Here is a 24,699-nt window from a genome sequence, read left to right on the forward strand (position 1 = left end):
TTGGGGTGGTCAGAAATATTCTATACATAGAAAAGAAAAGACTGTATATGAAAAAAATATTTTTCAACTTTGGTTGACATGAAAAATTGTGACCCAAAAAGTATTATATACTATTTATTTTGCAATACTTTTAATGTTAAAGCAGGCGTGTCTGTGCTTAGATTTGCTGTTATTATTTTAGTAGCTTTATTAGTTTAGTAGTCTTTTTTTCATTATTCTTTTAGCAGCATTTATTATTTGTATAACTTGCCATCCACAGAAATTTTCTCCCAAACGTTTAATGCATATCTGAGTTTATTCCCCATGTTAATTCTCCACTTGAGTCCTTGTAAGGATTAAACTTTTTTTTTTTCAAAACAAGTTGGCACTGCCATTTGGAGTGCTGTGTTATCAGTCAAAGTCTATTTGTGGTTATCACAGAACAGTGCAGTTATCACAGAATCACAGAATCATTAAGGTTGGAAAAGACCTTTAAGATCATCAAGTCCAACCATCAACCCAACACCACCATGCCCTCTAAACCATATCCTGAAGTGCCAGGAAGTATTGTTACTTTAGTTTGCAGATAGGAAAGATGCAATCTGTCAGAAAACATTTTACACCATATTCCTCCTGAAAGAGTAATTAATTTGTTCCAAATGGTCTCTATCAAACTATTCTCACTTCACTCTGTCGGTGTATGTACTTAAAGGTGCATTTTCTAAAATTCCTCCCAAACATAATAAAGCAAAAATTCATGCCATGGATGTAAAAATACATTGTCTTTCAGATGAAGAGTTTGTTTCAGTAACTGGGCTATGTGTTGGGTTTTTTTTGGCTGTGGATTACAGGGGAAGACCTGTTTCAGCTCAGAGACCATCAAAATCTGTATTAGAACAGTATATAATATCAACAACATAAATCCCCTGACTCACGTTACAGCTTGTTCAAGCAGGGCTCCGCTGTTTCCATGGTGTACCTTAAAAGGGTTGCAGTTCTAGAGATTTACTGAGTAGCTGTGTGATCCTTGGTGCATAAATTACCAACCATCAAATGCTGGTGGCAGCATCAACAGAAGATCCCAAGGAGAGTGAATCAGTGATTGTATCACCTCAAATTATATTGTAGCTTTTGTGACATGTGGAGCCCAAACTATTTGCTAATAAACATTAGTTGCATTAATCAATCCTCAGACAGGGGAAAAAACCCCAAGGCCTCATGCTTGCTTTACAGTAACTTTCTTTTCTGTAGCTGGGGGACTTGTCAATTGTACTACAATGACTTTGTGGTACTTAGTATCACCATGCTCTTTATGCAATGGGAAGCGACACGTACGATGTGTAACAGACGCTGCTGGAAAAATGTTGCTCAGCTCCTCTGGGGAAGCTCTATGGAGTGGGAGGAGCAGATGCACATGAACACAGTAATTTTAAGATAAGTCATTTCTTATTTTGGTGTTCATATTATGAACAGGATACTTTATGCCTAGAAAAGAAGAAGTGATTCCTGCCTGGGGAAACTAATTTCATTCCTCATAACATCAAATTTAAGTAGTACAACCAATTACTGTAGATCCTTTAATAATTAATTTATTGTGCTGATGCACCTGATTGTCAAAATCACTTGATCTTATCTTTCAAATAAAACACTGCTGTCAGAATGACCATTTGACATGACGATTGACCCTGTAAACCACAGAGATTTATATCATGTTTATAGGTATATCATTACCTGGACAAAATCATCGATCCTAAGATTTGTCTCTACAGTTGTTTACAAACTTTTGTCACAGAACCATGGAACCATAAAATAATTCTTGGATCACTTGCAACACAAAGTGATTGGTATTAGTGTACATAAAAGGATGGACGAATAACATGAAACATATTTTCTCTGTGCTGCAGACAGCAAGTATCACTTCCTTGTCTGTAACAGTCATGGTAGGTTAGTGGTGATCTCTGTTTACAGCCTAAAATGACTGAAGTTTAGTTATTACAAGAAATTCTGTATGGCCTGAGGTACTGGACTGATAATTCATCATTGTGTTGCATGGTGTTGCATCTGCCTTCCTATTGCCTAGTTCAGCAGCCGTTGTGCTAACAATTTGTTGATAGTTTTGAGGAGGGCTTTTGCTGTTTTGGCTTTTTTTCTGGCTTCTACATATTTTAGTATCTCAATACGAACTTGTGTTATAGCAGACAGGAACTGCACTTCAGATGTGTTCAGCAAACACACATGGAAGTGTTCCAGCTTCCTGCTGTTCCAGGAAAACAGAGACACTTCCTAGGCTGCTGTGTTGAGTAAGAGAACATAAAGAGTAAAAAGTGTATGTGCTGAATCAGGTAGAAATTTCCTCTAGCCTGATATTCCACCTCTGATACCAGAAGTCCAGGTAGAGTATAACAACAGGGTGAGCATGTTGTAATATTTCCCCAGAATAATCACCCAACCTCCTAATCTCTTGAGCCCAGATTTTTTTTATTATTTAATAAACCTCAGTTTATCATTCCTCCTAGAAATTCTATGTCCCTTTTAAATCTCTGCAAGTTTTTGATATTCATAAGAATCCACACACCTTAACTACACATAGAACAAAGAAATATCTTCATTTGTTTTTAATATGGCCTTTGATAGTTTCACTTGATTTCTCTACTCGGCGACTCAAGTTTCATTTAATGTAAGAGCCTTCAAGAAATTCCCCTGAATTATGCCTTTTTTCCACTGAAGAAAGTAACATCATTTGAATGTAGAAATGTAGAAAATTTCTTCCCATATTTCAGATGTCATTTCCAGAACGTTTGAAGAAGTTGAACGTACCTGTAGACAAAGACTAATGTACCAGAAGTATTTGATTTCAAGTTTTGCTGAAGAGCAAAAGAACAAATGCATGAATCATGGTGCTTTTTATCAGTTCACAAGTCTACAATCTGCAAATTCAGAAGTTTGAGTGCCAGAGATAAACAAAATATCAGGATTGTCTACTCAAATATCTTATGATCAGTTTTGAGATTCATATCCCTGTTCTCCTAGAATAGGAGAAAGAGGTGTAGTGCATATCCTAGTGTATATTCTGGTATGCTGAGTTTGGTCACAGTTTGACCATTCCTCTTCTTCATAAAGATAAGATGCTTTAAAGACTTCTTTTTTTCTTGCCTACATTCTGGGAAATCCTCTGTAGAAGCGTCAATGATTGACAGTCAGGTATTTAAAGGATGTATGCTGTTTGCTTTCTGAACCTCAACTTGTCTTTCAGAGGAGTGAATTAGAGAAAAAGAACCCTTTCACTTTATCTGTTTCGGCTAACATAAGCTATAAGGCAAAGCAATTTTGGGGGCTGGGCAACTAGTATAACTGGTCATATAGACATAGCCACTGAGTCTTATAAAATCTGGAGAAGGCTATTTTCTTTAATGTGGTATGTTGTTATTCTTTGTCAAAATGCCTGGCCCATTTTAAATTATACAAATAGTAGGACTTCACTCATTTTGTATTCAGGTATCTATATTGGTGAAAATTACTATATTGATGTTCCTATTCTACAAGCAAAGTTTTCTGTCATTTTCCCATATTCCTTACATATGTGAAAGTACTGCAATACTGAAGCCATTACTTGTTTGCAAGTATTGAATGCTAACATATTAACATCAAGCATTTTATGTTTGTTAAGGAAGTTATCAGCCTGAAAAACAAGTTTTACCTCTATCCAAAGATTAATAAAGGAGATAATCACGTCTTCACTAAATTCTACATCTTTCTTTTTATTACTTTGTGATTTCTGAAAGACACGTAGCATTTTAATATTGTAATGATGTAGAGAGTGACAGTTCCATACAGGAAGAATATTTTTATCTAGTTGCAGAACCACAGAAAGTTTCTAGCCAAAGCTTTCAGAAATTATATATAAATACAGATACAAAAGTGGATATATCTTGATTAAAACATCATATAGAAAAATGAGTAAAATCATTTTAATATACTAACTGTCTTGGGAACTCCCCAAATTCAAGTATCTCCAAGGGATGGCTAGGAACCTATTCAGGCATGCTGATTTCCCTTGGATGGTTTTGTCTTTAAAAGGTGAGAATCTAAATTACCCACTTGGGAACAAATTCAGAAAACATATGGATTCTTCAACATTATCACTGTGACCCCAGAAGAACTTAGACTTTATTAGTCCACTAATTAACAGGATTTTTCAAGACACAGGAGATACTAAAGCAGGCATTGAATTTTACCAGAGTTCCCTATCCCTCCTAGGTTCAGGGCAAACTTGTAGTTTGTTGTTTCAGAAGTGCTGCCAACATGTATTTGTTGCCCTTCCAAACAGAGGGCAATTAGCAGCAACAGGGTCTAGTTCTTTTAGGTTTCACATATAAATGTTGGCTTAAACCTTCAACCAGTGGGAAATTTAATCTATATTCTCTTATGCTTAAAATATATTTTTTCTACCTCAGACATGCATTTTTTGACTTAAAAAGTAGTCTGTTGAAGGGGAGAAGAGCAGCAGGGAGGTACAGAAGCATACATCCCAAACTTCAACTTTACCTGCTAGCAAACTATGAGAGTAAAAAATTATATTAGTCTTTAAAATCAAGTTAAGCAAATTGGAAATATTAAAATTATTAAGAAAATACATGAGTATTGCATTATGTCAATTTTACAAATAAGTTGGAAATGAGAGGTTTTGAGTTGAAAAGTAAAATGTGGGTGAAGAATTTGATGTATTCTCTGTCAATTAAGACAAAATAATTTCTATGCAGGAATGTCTTGTGTAGTAAGGTGTATTCTTTTTAGTAGCTTCTACTGTAACTATTTACAACATAATTTTCTGTACAAATCATTTATTAATAACATTTACTTCAGTATAAATATATTCAGCAAAATCCTAACCACTTGAAATTCATTTGCAGTTTTTCACTGAGACCATAATCTTGTCATCTATATTTTGCAGATGTTCATACGTGAATGAGTCAGGGAAATTGTGGAAGTGACCTATAATTTTATTTTTTAGAAAGGTATTTTGCAGTAAGTGTAATCAATTATTTTTCTCTTTAGGCTGCTCTGGAGCAAATCATTAAAGAAAATCTGTGGTTAGCTCAAGAATATAAAATCTTTCAGAACTACTACTTAAACAGTAAAGAAGACCTCACAGAACTCTATGACAATAGAATCAGGGTGGAAGCTGCTGTTAGAGATCATCAGCAGGTAAAGTGCTAATAATAATAATAATAATTCAATTCATTTATCTCATCTGTAAAATTAATTTGATTAATGCAGCTACTTAATAACAATAGAATACTTGCCTGTAATACCTATCCCCTGAATTCTTATTTTCTTCTTGGCTATTTCATACTTTTTCTATTTTCTTTTTTTTTTTGCTTTCTTGCTGTTTTGTTTTAGGTTTTTTTTATTTTTACAGAGCATTCATGTAAGGTACTCAAAATTCATTATTCATGAATTTCACTTTTGCACCTGAAATGTATTTTTTTGTATATAAATATATTACTCAGTAATTAAAATGTACCTTTCCATTCTTCATAAAACAAATTTTCTGGAAAAAAAGTTTTTTTCCTGGAGTTTTATGATCGCTACAGTCAGACTCTGTAAGCCTTCAATTTAGAAAACAGTCAAATGAAGATGAAAAAAGGTAAAATCTAGTTTGAAGAACTTCTGTGATGATGGTGGCCAGGTGTTATGTTTTATTGACTAATTAGTTACATTTAAAAGGATAGATTTTTTTTTTTTTTAATATAACAGTGAAACCTTTGGAATCTGAGCCAAGTGATGTTGTAAAACATTGTTGTGGAAATGTAATTGCAATTCACAGAAAGTCTTTTCTGTTTCTTTGTATTGGTAGATACCTCTCAAAATACAGGCCTATCAGTACCTGCTATAATCAATTAAAAAACGTTGTTGAGATATTTTAGTCAGGTTATTGCTTCCTTGCCTTTCATGTCTATATTTCTGAAAATTAATATGCATTTAAGTCACCATGCTCACAGACGTTAAGTTCAAATGAACAATTTCAGGTAAGAATATTTATTAACTCATTTTTGCAGGAACCAGGTCATGATATACTGATGTTTTAGTCCATTTTCTAAAAGTACAGCGTAGAATTCTTCAAATTAATAAATTAGATGTGAAATTCAGATTATTTGCTAGTACTTTACTCTTATCAATCAATTCTATGTCTTATACCTTCGTCCATTTCTTATTTCTTCATATACTACCTCTGTCAATCTCTAATTTTAAAATTCAGTGTGTTCAGTTTGTTCCTGCCAAATATAAATAAGAAAATTCCCTCCAAAGTGTTCTTTTCAACTACATAGCCCTTCTATATTTCAAGAACAAAACCGGTTTTAAGTCATATATTCTTAGGGATAACAATATTTGGAGAACAAGTTGGAGATTTAAAACATAAAAGTAGAAGAAATTATTGCCTATCTTTCTTCACCAAGTGAATGTCAATTTGTGTTTTGTCAATATGATAGAAGAGGCAATGCTATGAGTGTTGAAATGTTTTCTTAAAAGGACTGGATTCTAGAAGGAATTTAAAGTATTTTTTTAAGAATGCAGAATTAGGGCATACTCTCCTCAAGCCTCTCTACAGAAAAATATATCTATGTTACATTATTGTCTGGACCTTTTATTTCTTTGAATGTAAGCATATCTGTATTCTATGTTCTCAGAATTTAATAGTTCTTGGTAATATTTGTGAAACAGATTTCCCACTCAACAGTTTACCTCTTCTGGACATAGCATGGATGATATTATCATGCATCTCAATGATGTAGTCTGGAAGCAAAGAAAATTGCAAATGAGTTGGCATATATTATTGCTTTTTTCCTTCTCAATTTGAATACAATAAAATAAACATAGTAAAATATAGCAAAATAGCAATGCAATACCAACAGGATCTAGTTTCATCAGCAGTGCTATATAATCATTTGTTTGGCTTTTAAAAATCTTGTTTATGAAGAAAATGGTTATGAGTGTGTTGCTATTCTATAGGAGCTTATAATCAGCATTACAATACATATACCTAGCTTGTGTTAGAAATTAGTGATGGCAATATTTAGAACTTCTGACAGTCCTCTGTGCCATTCTGCAGTGGTATGTGTACGAAGAAGAGAAATTCTATTCACAATATTAATTTGAGGATTACAGAGACAACTAATTTAATTTGCTTTTTGATAACTCTTCACTTTGTTAAATGACTAACTAGTCCAACTATTAAAACAAAATATTTCTACCATTATCACATAAAGAAAGTATTTAGAAATTATGACAAAAGGAAAAAATGTGTTGATTACATACAGCTCCTATAAAAAGAAGCTATATTTTCTTCTTAGTTTTTTGCTAATAAGCAAATTACAACTGCAACAGAAAATCAATTCTGGAGGAGTGTCAAAGTAATGATTTTTCTAGGTTCTGTGCTATATATAAGCATTACAGTGACATGAACATTCAAGAAGAAGAAAGTGTGTTCATCCTTCCCTAAATCCTGAGAACTTTCTTCCCTATATATATAATTACTCAAAATTAGAAGCCAATTTTTACAAATACTAATGTGTAAGGCAAATTGCCTTTTTTTTTTCATAGTTTTAACTCGATATAGTAACTGCTCTAACTAATGAAGTAGGTTTGCCTTGGGCTCCTAAGTAGCTGCCTTGTTCAGCCTCAGGAAAGGCTCCATCTTGATGACGGGTGAAATAATGCTTTGATAAGGTGAAGTGTTTTGTCATGACTTTATAAGCTTCTTTGCACTGCAGAAGGTGCCCTTATTGAGTGGAGCAGATATACATTACTGAATAGAGGGGCTGTGCCCATAGAAAGCCTAATACCTTCTTCTGCATAGGGAATGCAAACACATGCTCTTGGGAGGAGATGAGTGTTTTCTTCCTATTGCTATACACGTGAGGTGGATGAGAAGAGCATTTCCTCTCCTGCTGATATTTTCTGGATGTTGGTAACTTTTCCTCTCGATATTTAAGGAGAGCCGAGCATGCTATAATCGATAGTAGCCTGGCTGATAATGCACATACAAGTTTCATGTTTACTAAGAATGAGAAAAACATCCTTGTTTTCATGAATTCCTGTGATTAATGAAGAGTTACTCTATAGCACTGGTAGTATGATGCTTTTTTGTGTGTGTATAATTCTACTTCTGCTTTTGTCTTCTTAACTTTGTCCCATTATTATATTATAAATTCTTCAATTCTAACTAATTCCATGAGATTTTACTTTTTTGTTAAGCTTCTGAAATCAAAAAGCCAGGTAACAATCTCAGCTTTAACTAAGAAGAATTGAATTTCTAGATTTCTTTCGTGTGTAAGATGTTTCAAAAAGTGATTCCAGTGAACTCTCAAGGATCAGAAACCAGAGGAGATTTAAAAAGAGTCCCAGGGGACTCTGGAGAAATCCTGAAGAACAGAGAGGAAAATGGGGGTGGTGGGGGTAAGGACAAGAGAAACAAGCTTCATAGAAGAAAGGAGGTAAATCTGTGTAGGGAAGAGTGAATGCCAAAGGCAGTATCAGAGAATGTACAGGAAAGCAAAAACTCTGTACATAGCAAATGACAGAAGTGGGTGGTCAGAGAGAAACTCTCTTGATTGTCAGTAGTGTCCTACTGAGGGGAGGAACTTGGATTAAGTGATCTAAATAGAGAATAAACATTCTGTGAAGTAGAACGGAATACATAATACGACAAATATAAGGGATGATGATTCATTGTTTTCATCAAAATAAAAAAAGGAAAAGCTACGCTAAGATTTTATTAATTTTATAGTGCATATTTTCCATTAAAAGTCTGTTTGTAAAATTGTATCCTCAGATATTTTCCTTGCTTCTGGTATAAACCAGAAGACCTTGGTTCTTAAAGACAAGCATTTCAGAAATGTATTGTGGAATGTATAGGCACAACATCATGCATGCGAGAAACCTTTTCATTCATATTTACAGTGCTTCATTCATATGTACAGTGCTAATGTTATTTTTTTCAGTATTACTTTTCTCTGCAAGAGTGTTTGGAGACATTGTTTTTTGTATTATTAAAAACAAGCAAGTTTAAGCTTAAGGGGGCTATTCACCCTAGTGTGTCTGAAGACTAAACTCCTAAATGCAGACATTTTAAAAATTCTGAGCTACCATTGTGTTCCTTTGACTTAGTATAATTTTTTAAATCACATTCAAGCATTTGCAGGTTTTAAAACCATAGTCTCATTGTGTGCCAAAGACTTTAGAATCTGCTAATATTCATTTGTAATTCTATCTCTAGACTGTATTTTGTAGAGATTTCAAATGACTGCAGATATGTAACAGCTATATGACTTTGAGATGATCCTTTGCTAAACTAATTAATTTTATATTTTTAAAAAGTATCATATTTTTCGATAGCTGCTGTCAGACCATAAATACATAACATTTGGTTTTGTTAAAAAAAAAACAACTTTTTTTCTGGCTGCAAAGATACTTTATTACATATATAATCACTCCCACAAAGTATTTATATTTATCCTAATGTTTAATTTGATCAAATATCAGTGCAGTCCGATACCCTTATTTTCTCTGTCTTTGCAAAAGACACTTCCCTCCACAAAGGCACTCTCTAATTTGGTTTCCCTCATATATATCTTCCACTGACCAATGGTGTGTCTTTCATGTTGGATGTGCTAGCTTCATTACAGCATGAATTACACAGTTCCATCTTTTCTAGATGACATTGGAACAAACTCTGGTGGGTCTGGACATTATCTTTAAATACACTCTACTTAGCACCTGCTAATTTCCCTAAACATTTGCTTTTGAGGGCAGTTAGATTTTTTTTTTTCATAATGCTTTCAGTAGAAAAATCTCTCCTAATACAGCTTCTGCCCTGCAAATACTTAAGAGCGGTTTCTTCTGGAAATCTCAATGGGCTAGCATATTAGCACCAGGAATATGATTATTGATGAAAACCATATCTAATTATTTACCATAATCTTTCTTTTTCTACTGGACAATCTTAGAATATCATTTCCATGAGAAAAATTTGATACGTCCTATGTATTGTGCTAACATGTCGATGATTATACTGTAAAGTCAGCATTTGTTCTCATAATGAAATGAGAGTTGATTCCTAAATATAGAGGTATGAGATGTCATTATATGTTAAGAACTTGTTTACTTGAATCTGTCCTTCACAGTGCAAGTGTCACAGTTTTACAAAACTTTGGTAATTGTTTTTGTTCACATAACTTCTATTTTAAAATAATCTCCGTGCAAATTATAATTGCTTTAAAATGTAAGTAAAATATTAATTCTTGCATTCATCATCTGCTATCTTCAGGTGGCTACATTATAGTAAGAGTTTGGGGGAGGCAGCCTATTGATTTCTGTTTCTTTTTTTTTACTTTCTGGATAACTGACATATTATTGCAGTAGAACATATGTAGGGTCAATTCATGCTGAATAGTTATTAGAAACCATGATAACAAAAGTCATTACACTGCAGTTCAGTTTTGACAGTAAAATTTCTGCAACATTATCACAAATCCTCATGCATTAGTGCAATGATCCTTACTATAGTTTCATATTAGAATCAAAAGACTGCTGTAGCATGCTTGATACAAAAAGTCATGCAAGTCAAGTGAAGTTCTTTTATGCTTTTATAGAGAACATATTTTGATGTCTTTCTCATGCATGTATCTGATTCTGAGCCCTCTTGGCTATTTCTGCCTTTTGTATATTGCCCATCTGGGATTTAAATGTTTTAAAAATAATATTCCTGTTGTTTAGAAAGACCAAATAGAATAGAAAGTAAATCTGACAATGGACATATGTCAGTTTAGGCAATTAATTCCTTCTGATTTTGTTGTACCTGTTCATTGACTTAACTGAAAAAAATATTGTTCTCATGTAAACAAAAAGATTTCTGTCTCTAAGTTGTGTTTTTGCTTAGTCAGTTCTCTTAACTGGAGATCTTGGATTGCTTCATGTCTTCACAAGGCTAATGGTGAAAGCATGGATAAAATTATGGCAAAAAAATGGCCTCTAATTCCCATTTCTTTACAAATCTTAACTGAAAAATAATACAGTCAAGGATTCAGTGTGAAAGAAATGAAAATCATCATAGAAGAGATATCGGAATTGTTATCTGTTTTTCAGTTAAATGTTTAACCAGCTTTTACAGCTGTTTTGATGAGGAACAGAAATGGGTAATGGAGCCGACATTTGTCTTTTGCCAATACAACAAGACTAGATAGTAGCTAGTAAGTAAAAACATGTCATTTCCAGTATTTTTAACTGAGGTTCTTTCTGCCTTTAGACTTTTGAAACTATGCTAAGTTGACAGAATAGCCACTTTTATACAAAAACATGAGGAAAATAATGTATCTTCAGTAAGCTTTTTATGATGCAAATTTACTAAACTTACTTTGAGCTAATTATATTTAAACAACGTAAATATGAAGTTAATGTTATAATTAAATCTAAATCAATAACTCAACAAGTTCGAATGACTCGATCAGAAAATTAATACAACAGTCACCCAAGTCAAATTATTAGTTTGATACCAAAATGAAGCTATTGAAATAATTTATAGAGAAGTCAGTCTCCTTTCCATATGCATTACCCATATCAGTGACTAGTCACATTACAGTTTTGTTACATAGGACAGAAACACTTACAGAACACAGTGATGTCTGTAGGACTTCTGTGTCATCTCCCAGGAGAAGATGTCCCATTACAGGAAGTGAAATCGCTTTGTTTTTTTCTAAAAGAAATACAGAAACTTAATAATACATGCAGAATTGTAGAATCATAGAATCTTTGGGTTGGAAGGGACCTTTAAAGGTCATCTAGTCCAATCCCCCTGAAATGAGCAGGGACATGTTCAGCTAGACCAGGTTGCTCAGAGCCCCGTCCAACCTGACCTTGAAGGTTTCCAGGGATGGGGCATCTACCACCTCTCTGGGCAACCAGTGTTTCACCACCCTCACTGTGAAAAACCTCTTCTTTATATCTAGTCGAAATCTACCCTCTTCTAGTTTAAAACCATTATCCCTTGTCCTATCACTACAGGCCCTGCTAAAAAGTCTGTCCCTATCTTTCCTATAAGCCCCCTTTAAGTACTGGCAGGCTGCAATAACGTCTCCCCAAAGCCTTCTCTTCTCCAGTTTCAAGAACCCCAACTCTCTCAGCCTGTCCTCATAGGAGAGGTGTGCTATCCCTCTGATCGTTTTTGTGTCCCTCCTCTGGACCTGCTACAACAGGTCCAGGTCTTTCATGTGCTGAGGGCTCCGCAGCTGGATGCAGTACTGCAGGTGGGGTCTCACCAGAGCGCAGTAGAGGGGCAGAATGACCTCAACCTGCTGGCCACGCTGCTTTGCATGCAGCTCAGGAGACTGTTGGCCTTCTGGGCTGTGAACGCACGTTACCAGCTCATGTCCAGCTTTTCAGGCACCAGTACCCCCAAGTCCTTCTTGGCAGGGCTGCTCCTAATCCCTTCATCCCCCAGCCTGTATTGATCCCGGGGGTTGCCCTGACCCACGTGCAGGACCCTGCACTTGGCCTTGTTATACCTAATGAGGTTCACACAGGACCCATTCCTTGAGCTTGTCCAGGTCCCTCTGGATGGCATCCCATCCCTCAGGTGTGTCAACTGCAGCACTCAGCTTGGTGTCATCTGCAAACTTGCTGAGGGTGCACTCGATCCCACTATGTCACTGCTGAAGATATTAAACACTACTGGTCCCAGTATGGTCCCCTGAGGGGTCCTGCTTGTCACCGAGCTCCATCTGGACATTGAGCTGTTGACCACTACACCCTGAATGCGACCATCCAACCAATTCTTCATCCACTGAGCAGTCTACCAATCAAATCCTTGACCTTACCCTGATCCCAGTGTTCTGAGATTTTTGTACTGGGAAATCTATGCATGTGTGCTTACTTGCCCCTAACATAACACTGGTTTGTTCTGTAACACTTTATAGAGATGTTAGAATTATTACTGAGTCATAAATTTCTTTAATAAAAAAAAGGCAGAATCAACAGGCAGAACAACTTCCCTTATTAAATTCAGCTCCCCCACTTTTTGTTTCTTTAGATTTTTTTCTTACTTTCTCTTATTTACAGACCAAGTAGCCAGGTTGAATGGTTGCAGTGTAGTAAACAAGTTCCTGAGGAAAAGTTCAAAAGTTCAAAAGATATCCTTATCTTATTTTGTCTACTTTACATGTTCATTTTTAACCATATGTATTAATAGTTTGAGATTTACATTCTTATTAGCTACATAAATTCACGTTCATTCACATTTACGTCAAACTTACATTAAGAAAATCATTAAGGTCACAGGGTTATAGCTTAATCTTGCAAATACTTTATAAAAATATTTGATGTCAATATAGATTGACTTAGCATTCAATAACTGACAAAAAACTTACAGCAACCAACCAACAAAATGCTCTAAACTAATAAAAAACATACTTTTCCTTTTTAGCTCATAAACAAAGTTATTAGAATCTTTCAGGATTAGAAAGCACACCTACACTTTAACTCATCCCAAATGCCTTACTATGGGTAGTTATGTTTAAGTCTTATCAGGTCTACATTTTCCATGCTTATACACTTGATAAACTAAAAAATTCTTAATAGTTTAAGACTATTAAAAACTGTTATTCTAGAAACTGGTAGAAATTTTGTATTGCACCTTCTTAAACCTTTCTGCTCAGAACGGATTAAAATAACATAAATCAGCAAGAATGGTCTCAGCTAGAATTAGCTGGGAAAAGTTTGACAAAACAATTCTCAACTGACTGTATTGAACCTCTGTGTATACTTTGGAAAAGTTATGTGAAGATACAGCTCCATGACCTCTATTGGAACGAGGGCTTTACTAGCTGTAGCCCATGGAGCTGAGGCATCTAGGCTGCTGTTTTTAAGTCAAACCTCCCTCTGCAGCTTGGGCAATCCCAAGGACATGTCCTAGTGAGGCAGATTGTGGCAGACATCATATTTGAGGAGTTTGAGGACAGCAATCTGCCTGATAGTCGTAAAGATAGTTGGGAAAGACCTATGGCATGCCAGGTGTTCAGATTTCTTGAGTAACACATTAAACTGTCATAGAGATGGAAAGTATAGATGTCATAACACCTTTTCATTCTAACAATCATTATTCTTTCGGTTTTCATTACTTGCCACAAATTTAGATCTCTTATGAAACTGTTAAAACCCTTGAATCTATCATGTTGGTATTGGGAGGGGGTGGTATTCCAAGCTTTTGGTTTCACAGAAAAATTTTTTTTGCACTTTCTTTCAATTTGGAATGGGAACAAAAATTTCCAACAATGTGCTGGCCAGCTCAAATCCTACTATGTACTCTGTCATTTACAGTAATTTCCTAATTAATTTACTAGAGGATTCATAAAGAAGAAATTTATACAGGGAATGTAATTCTATGTAAGTAACCATCTCAAGGAAACTGTTATATCTGTCAGCAGTCTTTTTTTGTTCAAGTTTGTCCACATGGATAATATCCCATCTTGGGAAAAAAGCAGTAGCTTTGCCATCTCATGTGTTGAGGATAAGAAATATTATGAAAAGTGACAGCACTATGGCTACCAGACATGTTAATGACTGATCTTAAGATTAACTTAAAAAATGGGAGATGGCTTAAATAGAAATTTAGACTGAGAAAGCAGGAACACTTTATCCTTTGAAACACAGTGTGGAAAGAAACTGATGCACAGTATGAATCACATTAGCTTTCCAAATCAGTCATTTTCGCAAAGACACAGAAAATAGCCTAGTACAGATTTGGTTGAAGGCCTCATTAGCATTACGACAACAAGGATCAAGATCTTCTGAAAAAGACCTATCTCACAACATAGAGTAACTACACAGATTATTAGACTCTTTTGGTGTATGACATACATCAGTCTGTTCTGGCATTCAGTGCTCCACTTCAGAGTGATACACCTTCATTGTGTATCACCAGCCATGGCCTGTTTTGGAGCTAATATTATCACTGTTGTTCATTAAGAGCTGTTCAGCTTCACATCTGAGCATAAGAACGAAGGGCTGCCACAGACTGTGCAAGAATATCTCAGTGATGTTGATGGGCAACATCTTACCCCTGTTAGATATTTTACCGCCTGCCATTGCAAGCATCCATGGAACTAAGAAAGGAACATACTAGGAGCAGATATGCCTTGAAATTATTAATACTGAGTTTCAAACAAATCACTCCCTGTAGGAAGAATCGGGGGGTTTCCCTTGACAGTAACAAGGAGACTAGGCAATAGCTCTTGTAAAACATTACATTAACAAGCTGGGGGGCACGCAGTAAGAGCATATAGATTTGCCTGGAAGGAATAGATGGGGGGAAAAAAAATTAGCATGTGCCTCCTCAGCTTTCTGATGAAAATTCCTGACCTAAGAAAACAAGTAGAAGAGGTATAAAACCAGAAATGAGTTCATCATATTATGGTTTCCCAGTGAACCATTTACTGACAGTGCTTTTCTTATCATGTGTAAGATTAGCCACTAAGATCTTTTAAGCGGTGTTTTAAAAATGTGGTGGGCCAATAAAATATGAAATCACACAACTAGAGAACAAAATGGTCTGAAAAGTGTCCAAAAAACCTGATTCTGAAGTGGAAGAAAAGCAAAGTAAACAGGAGCTTGATGTGCTGCCATAACCAGCACAGAACCAGTTCAAGCCTTTGCTAGAGAGACTTATGCCAAAGTATCCACGTACTGATGTCTCCCAAGAACAATAAAGGCTTGAAGCAGAAGACAGTTAGGATGGGTTCACAGAAGCAAAATATAAAATTACCAGTATTGCTGATATTGATTGCCATCAGTAAAACAATGTCTGGTGGGAATGAGTGGACCTATCATGCTGTTCTGATTCCTCTACTGTCTCCTAGTGACAGTGCATCAAATTCCTCTTCAATTTTAGCAGGCTTTGTCACTGGCAACTATTTACCATGCTAGGAATTTTGTGAACCCTTGGGAAATTTAAAAGTAGTATTTAATGATGGTATCTCTGATGTTAAAGTGTCTGGACTGCAGCATTAGTGAGTCAGCTGCACTATTACATTACATTAACTGTAATTATTTACAAGTAAGTAAACTGTAGAAGAGGATGGAATAAAAGTTTATGTTAGAAAAGATTTGAGCATGCTTTTGTAATCTGGCTATACCACCAACGGGTGTAGCAGAGCTGTGCAAGTCAATTTTTAGTTAGAAACAAATACTAAGAATTCTTCAAATTTGTTTCAGGCTAATCTAAAACAATGATTTTCAAAAGTTGGGACAAAGGAAGGGGAAAAAAACATTGTAGGTTGGAGAAAACAAAAGTTTACTTTCTGAAAATTATCAGTTTGTTTGTTTTGATTAAAAACAAAAGATACTCAGAAACCAATGGCTAGATCAAGAGAGGGCATTTGATATTTTTCAGCAAGGGAAAATGGAGTACTTCCCCACTTAAATTTCAGTAGTTCAGATGCTTAATATCCTCCCAGGTTCAACTATCCTGTTAATATAATTGGAAATAAAATTCCCTCCTTTCCCAAGAACACCTGCCTGAATGACCACGTTACAAGTTATCTTTGGCCAAGTCTGTCTCGGTTTCTCACTGTATTACACACTGTGAACAATAGTTTTGAAGGAGACAAAAAGGATGAAATAGTCATTAAGGTGTTCATCTATTAGTAGAACCTTGATCTGAAAGAAGTTGTGAGTAAATTATGCTAAAAGAAGTAGTTCCATCAGTGCTGCTGAAGGAAGAAACCTCAGAATAATGTAGGTCCCAGATCAGGGCATTCTACTACTCAAAGGTATGACATTATCTTTCAAATCTCTGCTCTAAATCAGACAGTGAGATGTGAATTTGAGTATTCCACTTCTTGAGGACCCTTAACCCTGGGATTGTGGAGTGCAGTCCCTCCATGATTTTCAGGGTTCCAGTTTTTACCCCTTTATATTACTGCATGTCAGGGGACTTCCAAGGCTGCCAGCAGTCACTGCAAGCCACTCCCGCTTCTTCTGGTACTCCTATTCCTACCTGGCCTGTGTAGTACAGATGGAAGCTTTTTTCTTACTCTCTGGGTACAGTGAGGGTGTGGTGGGATACTGGAACACTTGTTAAGGTGTCCCAGAAGCCTGGTCTGTAGTGTCACTCCCCCTTCAGTGAAGAGTACTTTTGCCCAGCTCCTTTAATTTTTTCTTTTCTGAAATTAGCTTGAGTCTGCAAGTAAGAGCATTCATTCAGAATATAAAAAAATGACAACGCAGATACAAATAGTATTAACTAAGAATAAAAGAAAAACTACATTTACTCTATTTACACTGCAGATCTATATCAATTCCCATCTTCAACTAGCTTTCTGCTTCCCTCTGAATAAGGTGGTTGTCAGGGTTTTAGATTTTGTGAATGTTCCCATCTCTTAGTGTACTACCTTACATGCGAGACCCACATCTTTCAAAATTTCTAGAAGGTCTAGATGGATTTAATCTTTTCCTTGAAACTAGCAGAACATATGACCCGGGAGAATAAGTGAAGCTTTATTGGAATAAAACTTCTTTACCCAGAAGTTACCTTGTATACTCAACTGGTTAGTAAACAACCCTTTGCTTCAATGAGATACGAAACTCTTGCATCTCCCTTTGGTGGCTGTTTGACATTTTTCAGCAAGAATATATCTTTCAATCAACCTGACACACTGCGTCAACCTTCAAATTAAAATACATACTGACATATAAACAATTAAGTTATTTATATTTGTTATTTGTGTTTGTTATTGCTGCTGCTTAGTTGAAATCAGACATGATGGCAGCGAGCCACTCTCTTGTGGCAATGGGTTTGGAGTGGGTGATCCCCAGCTCCTTAGACAAACTGAAAGAGTAGAGCTAGGAGAGGTGAGGATAGAGGAAGTGGCAACACCTATTTGAGGTCAGAAAGGACTGAGGGAGGATGCAGAATTCCACCACAACAAGTGGCCCACTGAAGATACTCCTAGGTGTAGATATTAGTCACCTTTCGTGGGGCCGTTCAGAGCACAGTACCATGACAACTTCAACAAATCTGAATTATTGCAGCCGCATGCTGCCTGCGCTGTGTACCAGCTTGGAGAGCTGATATGGCAGAACACTAACCTGGTTTACCTGCAGCCACATCTACACCCTAAATGACAGCTTTGCCAACTCATTTGCCTGCATCCCCTGTGCAAGACAAGTGGGGGATGCGCTGCTGGGCATCGGGTGCATGCTGGAACCGTTGCCACTCTGGCTAATACTTTCAAACACTGCTGTGGAGCTGAAACTTCACATACTCTCTCTCCTACCCCTTTTTAAAATAGCACTTATATAGCCTTTTCTATAGAGCAGCATTGGTAGAAATTTTCAATCTGACCTACCAAGTACACTCAAAAAGTGTAATTCCATCAATTCTGAAAGAAGACACAAGGGCCTCTTTATGTGTCTTGGTTATAAAGTTAATATGGGATTAAAATATATGTCAGTTTGTCCTAAAACAAATCTTAGAGCTGAGTCTGAGTGATTCCTGAAGAATTTTAGGGTTGTATTAAGATAAATATTTTATTAGAAGTTAAACCAAAAGAATATGAGGCAAACCACTTTTCCTTGCTTGACTGAAGGAATTAGATCTAATGCCCTGACCAAAGAGTTCTGTAAGATAAGAGTGTCATGTATTCTTGCCATGAGACAAAGACAGAAATGAAACAATGACCTAGGCTAGAAATTCACTTCTCTAGGGAGCAGCTGTAGCACATTGATTCATGCTCTTGGGTATGAATCCCTGCAAATCACTAGAGAGAAATCCAGGTTTTGGGATCTGTTGGAATAAATGCAGCATATACATATCTTAAACTTACTTAGCCCCTTTAAAAAAAAGAGTATTCACAGTTTCTGAAAAGGATTTGCTGAATTGAAGAGTGAATGGCTGAATGCAAAAAAAGAGCAATTATAGTATGAAAAAGCACCAGAACTGTTATAATTCCCAGAGATAAACTGTGTTGATGCAGCTTTACTATCCATTTCCCAGTAACCAAATGTAATTTTGTTAGTCCTAATATGTTTTACCACTAAATCTAGCCATTCTTGACATTGATTTCAGTGCAATTTGTGTAACAGGTCAAGTGAAGTGGTGCTTATTGACTGCTGATTGTATACGTTTTTCCACCTGAAGTGTTATTGTTAATTGACATGCTCTTTCATTTTCCTGAGATAATTTTCAGTCTATTTGAATAACTGCCTGAAATTCCTCCTTTGTGAACTAGGTCTCTTTCATGGCAAATATCAAATATAGTTTTGAAAATCAGATAAATTGCGGACACTAATTCATTCCTTCAACAACAGAACATTAAAATAATCAGATTCAAGCTAGTTTGTCAAACACAATTTACCTTTAGTGAATATATGCTGTCTGCCCCTAACTAAAACACCCATTTCTAAATGTCTTGTAATCTTGTCCCATACCATTATTTCTAGTAATATTCTTGCAAAAGAACTCTAGCTAACACTAATGGCCTGAAGTTTTCTGAATAATTCTTTTTGTCTTGACATATTGCAGAATGGTCTACCTTTATTCATAGGTGATTACAGATCTTATATTGCCAGACACTTTATCTCACTTCTTGGAGGTTATAGAATTATAAGAAAGGCTAGCTAATTATGGCCTGTTGCTTTCCCTTATGAAGCTTTTTTCTTGTATTTCAAAGGTTGCCTTCAGAAAAATTTTTTGTAGTTATAAGCATGATGATATGAATGGTACTTACCTTTCTGATGTCGGGGATGCATGCCTGGCTTCCTTCAGCTGATGAGAGCAAATTGGCTGAAGTAACACATCAGAAAGAAACCCAAACATAATTTTAAACAGTAGCAATCTGATTTCTGCACTGGTGAACTAGCAGATAACACAAGAGTTTCCTCTTGTTCTTCCGTCAAGAAGTCCAGTGTTGATCTCTCTATGATCATACTTTAATTGATTCCAAATATGTGTTTCTCCATTTCTAAGGTTGTCAAAATGGCTGTACAAAGACAGCAACAAAGACCCCAAGAAAAATTTCCCTTCTTGAAATGTCATCCTGGATGTGCATCTTCCTCCTTCCGCTGAAATAATGACTACTTTTTGTCATCCACCCAAGCAGCCTCCTTTCCCAGCACTCCCCGCAGTACCCTATGACTCTTCTGTTTTCTCTGCATACTGGGATCCCAGCAATACTCTTTTCTGGGTTACTTCTAGGACTAAAGTGACACAGCCAGGCATCAAACTTCTTGCTGTCTCTCTCATTCTGTGGCAGGCATAGAAGGCAGTTATCCACTATAATTAAAAAAAAAAAGTGAATTGAAATCTCAAGAGAGTCTAAAATAATATTTATACTAAGGATTATTCTGTGACCATGAATGTGCTGACTTCATTAAATCTGCATAACTTGCAAAACATGTTTTTAGATCTATAAGCTTTGTCACTACTCTTGGCAAAATCTGGAAATGCTTCTGAGAGTCGCTCCACCAAGGAACCACCTTTCTGGGTGATTGCATCTCATACACAGCCTTCAGGCAGCACGCAGCTGCCACAAGCCTAGTGAAAGCTCAGTGCAGAGGTGTGGTACCCTCTAGAAGAGGTTCTTAAACCAAGGAATAACTTTTTTAATCTCTTGGCCTTAAATGCCTGTGAACACTGTAGCATTTCAGTGCAAAGTCCACGCTGGTTACTTTAAAATGGTGCTGAAAATAATACCATCCTACTAGTAATCCTGTCCCCGGGTTTTCATTCTACTGCAAGGCATATGTCAGGAATTGTATAGACTTATGCTACTCTAATAGTTTACTACAGCAAGGTCTTAGGCACACCAAATACGCTCTGTAGGCATCCTGCATTCTCCTTTGTCACTCCTCATCTCCCTGCTCTGCTTTCCTTAGGCCAGCTGAACACATGAGAATAAAATACATCATAAACTGATACTTCTGTGTGGACTTCTCTAAAGAACTGGATTTGCACAGGTGCAACTGCAAAACCCTCAGGGGACCTAGAAGGGTCGTCATGAAGTGTCAGATAGAAAGAATCCAGCATGGTCTGCTGAACAACCTTTGTTGGTACCAGTTAAGAAAAAACATACTCTTTATTTGTATACTCAGTACACTTGACCCCAAAGTCAGTGAATGATGTAAAATATTGACTCGCCATATTATTTTCTAGAGAATCATTATTTACAGTATTAGTGAACTAGTGTCCTTTGTGGCTCTGATTCAAACTGCAGTTTTATAGAACAGAGGAAAACTTCCTCGTCCCAAGATATAACAACAACAAATCCACATCCACTCCTCACAGAAATCTCTTATCATGTTACACAAGTTAATAAGTAAATGTTTGGAAGGTATGTTTCTCTAGCAACATATTATACATGTAAATGATTCCTATTATTTTCTTCCCATGTGTATCTGAAAACAAAGTAAGTATTTACTATATCATATTATATATACAAGCTTTCTAGAGATTATATTCTTTTCAGACATCGAATTCAAGCTAAGCAAAATGTCAAACTTTGTTTACTAATTTTGTACTTATCTTTTCCTTTAATAACCTGTCTTGGTTCTCTAGTTATAACGTAGATGCGCCTAAAGTTCACTAGAAACATTTGCCATTAGCTTCTTCTAAAAAAATTAAATTTGAGGATAATCCTACCTCCAGAGCTTATTCTGTTCCTGGCCATTGACTGTGACAGTGGAAGGCTCATCTGAAAGCAGTGGAGCATCCCATCTAAAAGCATAAAACATATTACATTTCATGAAAAAGCTAATTCAGATTGTTTAATTCTGGTAATATTGCCTCTGTCACCTTCAAAATCAAAATGTTCTTTCCTGTTATTATAAAGAAAACAACCAAATTGCTTAAAAACCCATTTGAATACACAGCTGCCTTATGTTGCATACTAATTTGATTAAAAATGCTTGTGCCTCACCAGCATTTTTTACATAAAACACACTGGTGAATTTAACAAAGAAATATAAATATATTTTAGTAATTTTCTATGACAGACTACACTATAGCGTCCACAATACCCCTGACCGAACAAAGATCTCAATGCAGTATTGGAAGACGCTAAACTGAATGCCTTGCTGTATTTGTTTGCTCAATGCTTTGGGCACTGTGCCAACCTCATTGCGAATAACTGCATTAGTCAAGTGTATCCAAATTATTACAACACAGCGTCCATCCCAGTTATTGCTGTTGAAGCATTTTCTGAATCTTCACATCACCGGAAACATTTATTTGAGGGGAGAGCTTTGCATAAATTCAGGACAATTTTAATTTTAGAGAGAAAATCTTAACATCTTTACAAGTTGCTTGTGTAACTAGGTTTTCCTAGAAAGAATAATTAAGAAGTAATTGCACTACTTTTGTTTACCTATTATGAACACCTTGCCTGAAGTGGGGAGCTGCTGTGGCAATAAATGAAGAAAAGAGGAGCCAGAACAGGATTCATTGTGTTTATTTTTCAGCTGATAGAAATAAGTATAGTCAACAGACATCTCACCTTCTATCTTCACTCTACCAGCTTAACTCCTTACTTCTTGATCTAGATGATGATGTTGCTATAAGTCTGTAGATTTCTATTTACCATACTTTTATAAGAGAGATGGCAGATGGTAGGTATTCTAATCTTTTCTCTCCTAAGGGAGATCCTCCTCCTAGTGCAGAGATGCCCAATCTTTCTCACCATAGCAACCCTTGTGCTAAAGTGTGTCTGCAAGCTACAGAACGGGAAGCTCCCCGTGTTCTCACCTTTTCACTTCAGGATAGCTCAGGTCAGTGGTCAGATAGGATCCAAACCAACTGAGCAATATGGACCTTTGCAGCCCTTGCTGGCTCACTCTTCTTGCCGTTGGCCATTTTCATTACTCTGCGCTTTCAAGCTCAGCGTGGCCCTGGTCATGAGGCGTAGTTCTGACAGGAGAGATGTATTGGATCTGCTTGATAGCTACATGTCATTCAAGAGATACAGTCTGATCATTCCTGTTATATACAGCTGGGCTGGCAAGGCAAAGACATCTCCCTCTCCTTGTTTGGAATTGGCGTTTTCCTTCTCTTACAGTGGACAGCAGTACTTCTTAAAAATTTTCTAGCCCCAGTGAAACAAGATTTCAAGTTTCCACATTAGTGATATGTCCTTAAAATTTTATTCTGGACACTAGGTCCCTCAGTGGTCTGTATTTTATTGACCCCCTTGGTTGGGAGTGAAAATTCCAGCATCTTGTACCAGCGTGTATGGCTGCGTTTATTATAGCTGGTAGTTTTGTCTGGTGCACCGTATTGTCCAGGGATGTATATATTATCATGCCATGAAAGTCTAAGTTATCAGCTGCTAAACTTGGTTAGAAACAGGATGTTGCAATATTTTTAAAAATACTTGACATTATATTGAAAAGCAAAAATCTCTACATTTCCTGTGAAATATGATTTTTAAAGCCATTGACTTTGAAATTCTGGCATTCTTCTTTTTCATCATATGAAAAACATATTTAGACATAGACATATATTGCAATGTTGTGTTTTGAATGTGTTATTATATTAAATGTGGTATGTTCATGTCAATGCTTTCGTACACTGTACTAACTCATAATTAATTTAAGACACCGTAGAGACAATGAAACTTTCAGAAATTATTAACATTTATTGAGAAAGCAGAAATGGCTTTTGGAAACAGTTTCCTGTAGAAAAAAAACCTGTAATACAATAAAATCTTGGAAGAATTCTCCTTTGGTGGAAAACTGAAAATTTAAAATGTTTTTCAATCTGTCTTTAATAACTGCCAAATATATATTTTTGCTTTTAATAATAAATGAATGTTGATTTTATGGTGAAAAATATAAACATCAAAATATTGTAAAAACTTAAGCCACTGCCTTCTACATCAACTCCAGAACAGCATTTTCAGAAATGTTTCCTCTTTGCCTCACTAGGATCAGTAAAAAATTACAAGTTTTAATGGCAGACTACCATACACACATTTCCTCAAGAATAAAGCAGTCCTGATTTTTGACACACGAACAAGTTTTTGTCCATCAGCTGCACAGTTCAGCAAATAGCAGCATATACCAGCAGTGTGGTAAATTATTCTACTGTGAGTGAGGGATACGTGATTTCCCAGTCAGGTCTGGATGCACCTGCAATATGGATAGATATAAAAAATTTATGCAGATATGCAAACTGTTTAACTAGAGGTATAAATACCATGTCTTGTGATGCTATTGATAGGTCTATATAGGCTTTTAAGCCACACCACGGTATTTCTGTGCCTCCCTTAAGTTATCTCGCACTGAGCACTCATTACAGAGTAAAAGAATGCACAGTGACTAAATGACAGAGCAGCTGATGCATGGTAACCTTTTCATGTGTCAAAGCCCTCGAACAACTTGAGTTTTACACATGCTTTTTGATTTTTTACATTAAATCATCAATCTGCTGATGTTGTTTTTCTCACGTCAGAAAATTATGCTGTTGAATGACCAGAGACTACTTTTATTTTATTTGGGCAAGAATGAACATTTCTGGAAGTTTCTTAGATTTTTTTAAGACTTGAGGGAAAGAATTAAAGGTGGAACTGGCTTACCATGAAGAATAGCTGACTGAGCTTCAGTTTGCATCAGATTGTACTATGGTGATGCCATTGATCCATGCAGATAGCCAGCTTTCTTTCATCTTAACATTTGGAC

General features: G+C 36.0%; 1 protein-coding gene across 1 annotated transcript in view; it reads left to right on the forward strand.

Annotated features, from left to right (window-relative positions):
• CCDC178 (coiled-coil domain containing 178) overlaps positions 1-24,699 on the forward strand; it is a gene marked incomplete at both ends in the record, with an annotated part of 177,418 nt that overhangs the window by 106,007 nt on the left and 46,712 nt on the right. Inside the window, one exon of the mRNA XM_081996631.1 lies at positions 5,035-5,184. Coding sequence (XP_081852757.1) covers positions 5,035-5,184 — 150 coding nt within the window. The remainder of the gene's footprint in view (positions 1-5,034; positions 5,185-24,699) is intronic.

This window comes from Phaethon aethereus, assembly GCF_964289735.1.
Source record: "Phaethon aethereus genome assembly, chromosome: 2".
NCBI classification, from domain to species: domain Eukaryota; kingdom Metazoa; phylum Chordata; class Aves; order Phaethontiformes; family Phaethontidae; genus Phaethon; species Phaethon aethereus.